Here is an 8,380-nt window from a genome sequence, read left to right on the forward strand (position 1 = left end):
AATAATTAAAATAACTGTAGAAAGTAATTAAATTAATTTAATAAAATATATGGTAAAGACTTCAACAGAAATTAAGTTTTATGTTTTAATTCAATGCAAAAACACCAAATAATACACTTCTAATTCTTATTTTATCATTGAGATTTTTCTAACAAGTCCTAATGTTGTAGGGATAAATCTAAATTGTAATAATAAAAAGGGTTAAATATGTTTTTAGTCCCTAAACTATTGGCTGTTTCTGGTTTTCGTCCCTCTTTCAAAGTAAGGTACAATTTGGTCCTCATTCTTTTCGAAACGTTCGTTTTAGTCCTCGGAATTTTGGTTTTAGTCCTCATTTGTTGCTAAATGAGGACCAAATTTTTAAACAGTGTTTAGTTTTCGAGGACTAAAACGAACGTTTCGAAAAGAATGAGGACCAAATTGTACCTTACTTTGAAAGAGGGACGAAAACCAGAAACGGCCAATAGTTTAGGGACTAAAAACATATTTAACCCTAATAAAAATTCTAATGTTTTAGCAAATTTTATTATAAGTTTGCATTAAGATCAAAATTTTGATGTTAAGAATGACTAATGATTAAAACTTCATGTCTAGAGTTTAATATATTAGTTATTCTATCCTAGTTTAAGTCATTGTGTCTAATAATCATATATCCATATATATATATATATATATAATCAATCAATTACTACACAGGTAGTAAGTAAGAATAGAATACAAGAATGATGGAAAAAAATATACTGAATATCAAAAATCACAAAAAGTTTACACACTTTAAGTTAAATATACTTTAAACTCATATACATTTTAAACTCTAAAAAATCACAAAAAGTTTACACACTCATATACATTTTAAACTCTAAAAAAAGAACAAAAATGAATATATCCAATCTCCATAATGTGCTTCTACATTCCTTCATTTTATGTCAAGTTAAACACCTTAAATCAGATTGAAAATTATAAGTTAGGTAGTTTACTATAAACAAATCCAAATTGAGTTGATTTGATTCTTTCATGTGACATTGAGAATAATATAAAACCTAAATTCTCAAAAAAACACTAATTAACTAATTATTTTAAAATTTAAAAGAATAGTCCATAAACAACTATCTCCATTAACATAACATATTAAATGTAAGCATGCTCCATGGTTTCTTGTCTCGTCCTCTAAGAATAAGAGTGTCGTTTTCTTCCTTTTCTAATCCCACATACTTTTCTTTTGTCTTACTAAAGGTATCTACACTGAATTCTAAACTCCATTCAAACTTCGCTAATATATATTACATACATTTATAACATATTTTGGAAGATATATTATATCACTTAAATATACAACATTTGAATCATTTTAACTTTTGCCTACAATTATAGTCTTTTCTGTAAATGAAACTACCTTTTTAATGTCTATATTAACTATGTATAAATAAATGACTGAAAGAAAAAAAGTAAATTTTATTAGAAAATAATATCAAATGGTATTTTCTAGTTATTGGAAACCTGAATCATATAAAATTATTTTAGTTTATTTAGTTTAAATTTCAAAGCTCAAACAAGTAAAGTTGTTAAATATATATACATATATAATTATTATTTACAATAACATTTTCATATTAAATATAGTAAAATTATCTCATATAAAATATACAGTAATTTATTAATAAAAACAATAAATTCCTAGTGAACTTTTGTCAGTGATTGGTACAATTCAACTTTCTTTTCTGTTCGTATTTTAATTTCTTGCTTTGTCATCATCACTGACCCACCACCACCATCTACATAATTTATTTACCATTGACTTGACTCACTCAGCAACCTCAAAAAGTTATAAGATTTTTGGTTCAGCTATCACTTGGACTGTTCTTGACCAACCAAAACTCCATTCTCTCTGTGCAGAACTTGGAACTCTGGAACCAAAACCAGTCACTGTTCAGAGCTACGAGGATAAGCAAATCTATTTTTTCTCAACCTTTCTAATTTAGGTAATCAAATCTTATTACGCTCTTTCTTAGATTTCGCCGAACCATATACCTCTCTTATTTTTATTAAATTTCAGACATCTAATGTTTTCTCTGTTGTTCAAACATATGCTCAAGATGCTGCTTATCTCAGTTTCCTACACAGTAACTTTTCTTGGATTTGGTTCACCTGGTTCTTCAATCTGGAAGAAAGGACATTATATGTAAAATTTGAACCTTGTTTATTCCGTCTGATATTTTAAATTTTATTTTCTTGAATAATATTCCAAAATAAGTGCCGACAGAATTTTTTTTTCTGAGTTTCCTTCATCTCACTCCACTGGTTGTCTTGCTGTACCCTTCAATTATTGTTTCTTTTTAAAATTTTAAAAAATTATTACAAATTAGTACAGTGATTGAATTTGGTTTATATTTGCAGAGGACGCGGAACAGGTGTGCAGAAACATGTGGCTCGCAGAACAACAATAATCAGACAGGAAAAGCTTCCCATTTTCAAATGATAAGTGTGTAAGTATATGAATATATTATTATCATATAAATAACATTTGCCAGGACTCACCAGTGCTTCAACATTTTTTTTAGTAAACACTAATTTAGGTTTTAAATTTTTTTATCTTATTAATTTCAAAAAAATTCAAAATAAAAAATTTACTTTTGCTTGACTTTTTCTTTCTACGTTCTCATGATTGCAATCTCATATTAAGATAGAAAAGAGAGTAAATGCATCACGTCATTCTGCTGACGCTGTACTCTCACATTGAAGGAAGAAGAAGAGAAGTTCGATTTGCGAACCTCATTTAGAATGTATGTCACCCTGTTTTAGAAAATTTGTTTTAAAAAATTATATTCTAGAAGGAATTTATTTATTTTAAAAAATTTGTTATGGAAATTTTATTCTGAAATATATTTTATATATTTTGAAAAGTTTATTTTGAAAATTTTGTTTAAAAAAATATCATATACTCTACAAATTCTAAAATACATTTCACGTTTCTTAAAATTTGTTCTAAAAATCTTATTTTAGAAATTTTATTTCAAAAGTTTTATTTAATTTTTTTTTATAAGTCCCGACAACTTTGTTCAGAAAGATAAAATAATCATTTTAAAATTTATGAAGACGCTAATAAGATTAAGGATAATGATACTTTGACAACATTTTAACACTGTTTACGTGTCATTCTGTGATAGGTCTATATTAGTGTTTATGATTATTATTATTGATTGTGGAATAATTTTGGACCAATCACAGAATGACACGTAGACAGTGTTAAAATGTTGTCAAAAAATGTTGTCAAAGTATCATTGTCCTAAGATTAATGGGAGTTTAGGAAAGAACAAGTCTTTTATTTGACTTTATTGTCTTTACTAATTAGGTTTGGTGGGCTGTGTTATATTCTTCCTTCTTGAGCCCCACCCCCTCCCAATAGAAAGAGATTATTGTAGCAAAAGAAAACTAGTTTTCATCATTATGGATATTTGTGTTTAACTGTTTTACCTATGAACTTTAACTTCATATGCTTTTTTGTTTTATATTTTAATTGGTATTTTCTATAGTTTAACCATGAAGTACAAATATATAAAATAGTAATACATTATTAGATTATTAAAATGAGTATTCTTTTGATGGTGTGAGAGTATATTTCTTGTTAGTCCTACTGTTACATCTCAGTCAAACTTTAAGTTGGAATTTTGTGTAGTAGTTGGACTTTATTTCTATAGGCACTCAAGAGTCACAAGGAGAACATATTTTTCTCTGTTTTGCATAAGCGCAGTTCACATTACTCCAATAGACGTTAAAAACTGAAAGATTGTGAGGCCATGGATATTGAAGTGCTTCACTAATTACTGAAAATGTATATTAATGTCACTTTATTGTAATTTGAATGTTCTGTTTGCAGAGAAATGGCCTTATCAAATTCAACATCTTTCCAACGACTGTTTCAAAGGGTTGCTTCAGCTCAGTTTAGGAGGCCTCTCCTTCATCTTGTGTCCTCTCGTAAGCTTTCTAGTGGACTTTTTTCTCCATGGTTGAACAAGCTGAATCATTGAAAAATCTGCTTCACTTTCATGATCATATACAATTTCTGCTGCTAATGTTACGGTCTCTGAAACAATGTTTAGTTCTCTATAAGTTTAAAAGTTACAGTACTTAATAAGTAATCATTAAGATAACTGATGCAATTACAAGCATTATATGTATCACTATTGACAGTTACTACTCTTAAGTTGAGAGTCTACTCTTATTTTGGCATCTTAAAACAAGTTTTCAAGTAGGGAGAAGATCTTAATTTCAGTTTTCAAGTAGGAAAAAGATAACCGGTGTTACATGTCATAGGTTCAATAGAAGGTACACTATGCAACACTGAAAATATCATGACTTCAGCAGGGGAAGAGGTATAGAACCTAAAATGCAAGTTCATTATGTAAAAGAACTCAATCATGATTCAAGACTACGTTCAGTTTCTCTTCTAGTCAACACTAATCCAGTTATTGACCTTTCTCTTTATATTTGAAGTTTCAATTACCTCTCAATCCTATGATTAGTTACTTATTACGGCCAGTCTAATAGTGTATTAAAATAGATTAGAATCTGAGTCAACGTGACTCATCATGGATTCGGAAGAGGTTGGTTAAAAAATAACTAAAACTAATTTTGAGTCTAGTTCACTAAGAACCGATTCACCTAAGTTGAACCTGTGTAAGCCAGGTTGGCTCACAAACTCATGTAATTATTACTTTGTGTTTCAATATTTTTCATTAACACTTTTTTTTACTGTTTTCTGGATGAGAATAAAGAAGAAGTGCTTCAAGAGAGAAAAATATTATAGATTGTATTTGGAATTTAATAATGATTTTGGATTGTATTGTATTTTTTTGATTTTGAACTGTGTCTGAAGTTTAACTTCATTTTGGACGAAAATTTATTTAAATTTGAATGAGAAAAAATTGGTTATTTTTTAATTGAAAAAGAAACTTATAATTAAGACCTTGTTCACTTGAATGGATTTCGGGAAGAGTAATTGAGGGAATTTGAGAGGATTTGAAAGTAAATTTTGTTGTTGTTTATTTGAGTGAATTTGGAGGTAAGTGATACTGAATTTGGAAGTAAAATTTGAAAGTAAAGTTTGTGAGAATTAGTGTAGGATTTGATTGACACAACAGATTAACAAAAATATTTACCTTCAAATCTTCTCAAATCCCCTCGATCATTCTTCTTTAAATCCAAATCCATTCAAGTGAACAAAACCTAAGTGAGTTAGTGACTCAATCTCCGAGTTTAATTTTTTTTATTTAGTAATAAATGAAACAAGTTAAGTTGACGTGACCAACCTATAATGAATTCGAACGTAATTATCTTTGAAGGGTACTAGATTCGGTTAATGAACATGTTTGAAGTCATAAGTTACAGTATTGTTGTAATCATTGTGAGTGCGCGCGCACATATATATATATATATATATATATATATATATATATATATATATATATATATATATAAATATTATCAGTAATTATATCACTTGAGTTGTTGCATCACTAGGATTAAACTAAACAGTATGCGATAAGATTGGATGAAATATTTAGACCCTAAAATAGAAAATTGAATTGACAGAAGAAGGCAGACAAAGGTACCTCACCCAATGTGTTCCCCTTCACAAAGCAGCACTAAGAGGTGACTGGAAAGAGGCGAAGAAAATATTAGATGAAGATTGGACGCTGCTGAATACTGCCATAACAAAAGGGTGGGCAACAGTGCTCCATGTTGCAGTGGGAGCAAACCATGAACGCTTCGTGGAGGAGCTCGTGAAAGTAATGTCCCGAGAAGATTTAGAATTGCAGGATGACAAGGGAAACACCGCATTCTGTTTCGCAACTGCTGTGGGGAACGTTAATATTGCTGAGATCATGCGCAGAAAAAATGAATCTTTGCCAACAATACGGGGTGGACTAGGTGTCACTCCTCTTCACTTGGCCGTTTTACAAGGAAGAAGGGAAATGGCTGAGTATTTGTTTCCTAAAACTAAAGAAATACTCTACGAAGATGATTGGGTTACACTCTTCCTCATTTGTATTGACTCCGGACTCTATGGTAAGCTTTTTGCATGCCTCTGTTAACATCTTTTCTATTTTACAAAATTTCATACTTGGTGGACTTTGAAAGATTTAAAACAAAGAAAGGAATCAAAGTTTGAAATGCACATCTTTCGTACTTGTTGCAGAACTGGCTCTGGAAATGCTAAAGGAGAAGGAATCGTTAGCTTTTGCTCGGGCTGAAAACGGTGAGACAGGTTTACACATTTTGGCTCGAAAACCTTCTAATAGCGGTTCCGGAAGTCTACTACAGTATCCAAAACAGCTCTTGCACAAGTGTGAGTGCTTATAATAATCACTTCTATCAGGAAAATCATTACATTGAGTTCTCTTTATTTTCAATTGTTGATTATCTTTTCATAGAATGTATTTTGCTGGTAGTAAGATTTGTTGTTGCTTTATTGAACGTGTCCCAAACCTACACTCAGAATTCATGCATGTTAATTGTGATGCATTAATATCAAATCCAACACTTTTATGCTGTAAAGGTTTTTTTTTTTTTTTTGTTACTAGAGTCAATTACCTTTTCAGGAGACAAGTAACTAATAACTAGCCATATATAATTGTGTGCCCTAGGCATCAAGCTGAAAGATCCTCCAGCACTCCAACTTACAAAACACTTGTGGAAAATATTTCTTCAGCTAGAGGATTCTGAGATGATGGAAGCAATACGAGAACCTTCACAAGTAACATTTCTTGCTGCAGAAGTTGGAAATTTCGAGTTTCTATCAGTGATTATGAGCACTTACCCCGATTTATTATGGGAGTTAAATACAATGGGTCGGAGTATAGTTCATGTTGCTGCCTTGCACCGACATGCAAGTATCTTCAATTTAGTACATGAATTAGGTCCAATCAAAGAATTTCTATTCACATTTGTGGATGATGAAGGTAGCACCTTACTCCATTGTGTTGCAGAAATAGCACGACCAGATCGACTTAATATAGTTTCTGGAGCAGCTTTTCAGATGATGTTAGAATTGACGTGGTTTGAGGTATGATGCATACTTTATATAAATACACGCTTTTATTTGTTTCTTCCTTTCCATGTTTTGATCACTTTATTTTTATATATAATGATAGAGTTATTATCCTTTTACATTTTTATTGGGGTGTTTGATTTCAGGATAATATTGCATTCTTAAAAATTATGTTCACATTATTAATATACGTAGGAATATTATTGTTATGAATATTTGGTAAATATTTTGTAATGTTAATAAAAGTATATTTATAAAAGCTTTTAATTATGAAAAGTAACTTTCACTCTGGTATAAATACAAGAGATACCCACTTTTTATTGTGAGAATAAGAAGTAAAGCAAACGTGATCGTTTTTCTAGTCTTCCAAAATATTTTTCAAAATTTATGGAAAACCCAATATCTTATATTGCTACCTAATTACAAAGAATTGTCTATGATAAATTATTTGCTTAATTTTAGCCATAACTAGAAAGTTATACAACAATAATTTCTTATTAGTTTATAGTGTAAAAACTTTATATTTATCAAATTATTGAAACAAACACAACCTTAATTTACACATAAATGACATTATATGTAGACCTTGATATAGTACATAATTATTTAATTTGTGAAACTAACCTAACTACATTTAATTTGGGCATTCTTAGTTCATTAAAATATACATAAATGACATTGTGTACAAACTCTTGATGTCATAGGAGGTGAAAAAGATCATGCAACCACTGTATATAGAGCTTCCGAACAATGAAGGCATTATTCCTCAAGACCTATTCACCAATAAACATGAAGATTTGTTGAAAAAGGGAGAGTCGTGGATGAAACGAACAGCAAGTTCTTGCATGGTGGTTTCGACTCTAATAGCTACAGGAGTGTTTTCTGCTGCCTTCAGCGTCCCAGGTGGTACCAAGGATGACACAGGATCTCCCAATTATTTGAAAAAACCTTTATTCACAGTGTTTGCATTCTCAGATGCATTGGCATTGATCTCTTCTTCCACCTCAACTCTGATTTTCTTGTCCATTCTAATCTCACGATATGCTGAACAAGACTTTCTCAGTTCTCTACCATTCAAGTTAATTTCTGGATTAGTGACTCTTTTTGTCTCCATAATCAGCATGATGGTAGCATTCAGCAGTGCTTTCTTCATAACCTATTACCATGGTTCAAAAGGGGTTCCTTTTTCCATTGCTGTACTTGCCTTTTTACCAATATGCTTATTTATATGCCTGCAGTTTCGTCTCTGGCATGACATAGTGTATTCACACTATATTTGTAATTCTCTGTTTAGACCTAGTAAACGCATGATTCAGTAGAAAGATTGAGCTT

At 30.4% G+C, this 8,380-nt stretch overlaps 1 protein-coding gene across 3 annotated transcripts; it reads left to right on the plus strand.

Annotated features, from left to right (window-relative positions):
• Positions 1–1,819: 1,819 nt before the first annotated feature.
• On the plus strand, positions 1,820–8,370 carry LOC124830453 (uncharacterized). 3 transcript variants are annotated; one of them, XM_047304168.2, is made up of 8 exons: positions 1,820–1,979; positions 2,094–2,179; positions 2,395–2,483; positions 3,875–3,972; positions 5,590–6,066; positions 6,197–6,346; positions 6,645–7,063; positions 7,753–8,370. In XM_047304168.2, exons 3-8 carry the CDS (start codon positions 2,473–2,475, stop codon positions 8,365–8,367), a joined length of 1,770 nt encoding a protein of 589 aa, XP_047160124.1. In that variant the 5' UTR covers positions 1,820–1,979; positions 2,094–2,179; positions 2,395–2,472; the 3' UTR covers positions 8,368–8,370. The 3 variants fall into 3 exon arrangements, with proteins under 3 accessions (XP_047160124.1, XP_087950276.1, XP_087950275.1); XM_088094150.1 differs by having other exon boundaries at positions 5,593–6,066; XM_088094149.1 differs by lacking the exon at positions 2,094–2,179.
• Positions 8,371–8,380: the final 10 nt, after the last annotated feature.

Source organism: Vigna umbellata, chromosome 7 (genome assembly GCF_029865625.1).
Source record: "Vigna umbellata cultivar VRB3 chromosome 7, Vumbellata_1.0, whole genome shotgun sequence".
Lineage (NCBI taxonomy): Eukaryota > Viridiplantae > Streptophyta > Magnoliopsida > Fabales > Fabaceae > Vigna > Vigna umbellata.

Bases quoted from the DNA above. Each gene is read 5' to 3' on its own strand.
- LOC124830453 (XM_047304168.2), top strand. The intron at 6,067-6,196 runs GTAAGCTTTTTG...TACTTGTTGCAG, and splicing joins TATTGACTCCGGACTCTATG to AACTGGCTCTGGAAATGCTA. The intron at 7,064-7,752 runs GTATGATGCATA...TTGATGTCATAG, and splicing joins TAGAATTGACGTGGTTTGAG to GAGGTGAAAAAGATCATGCA.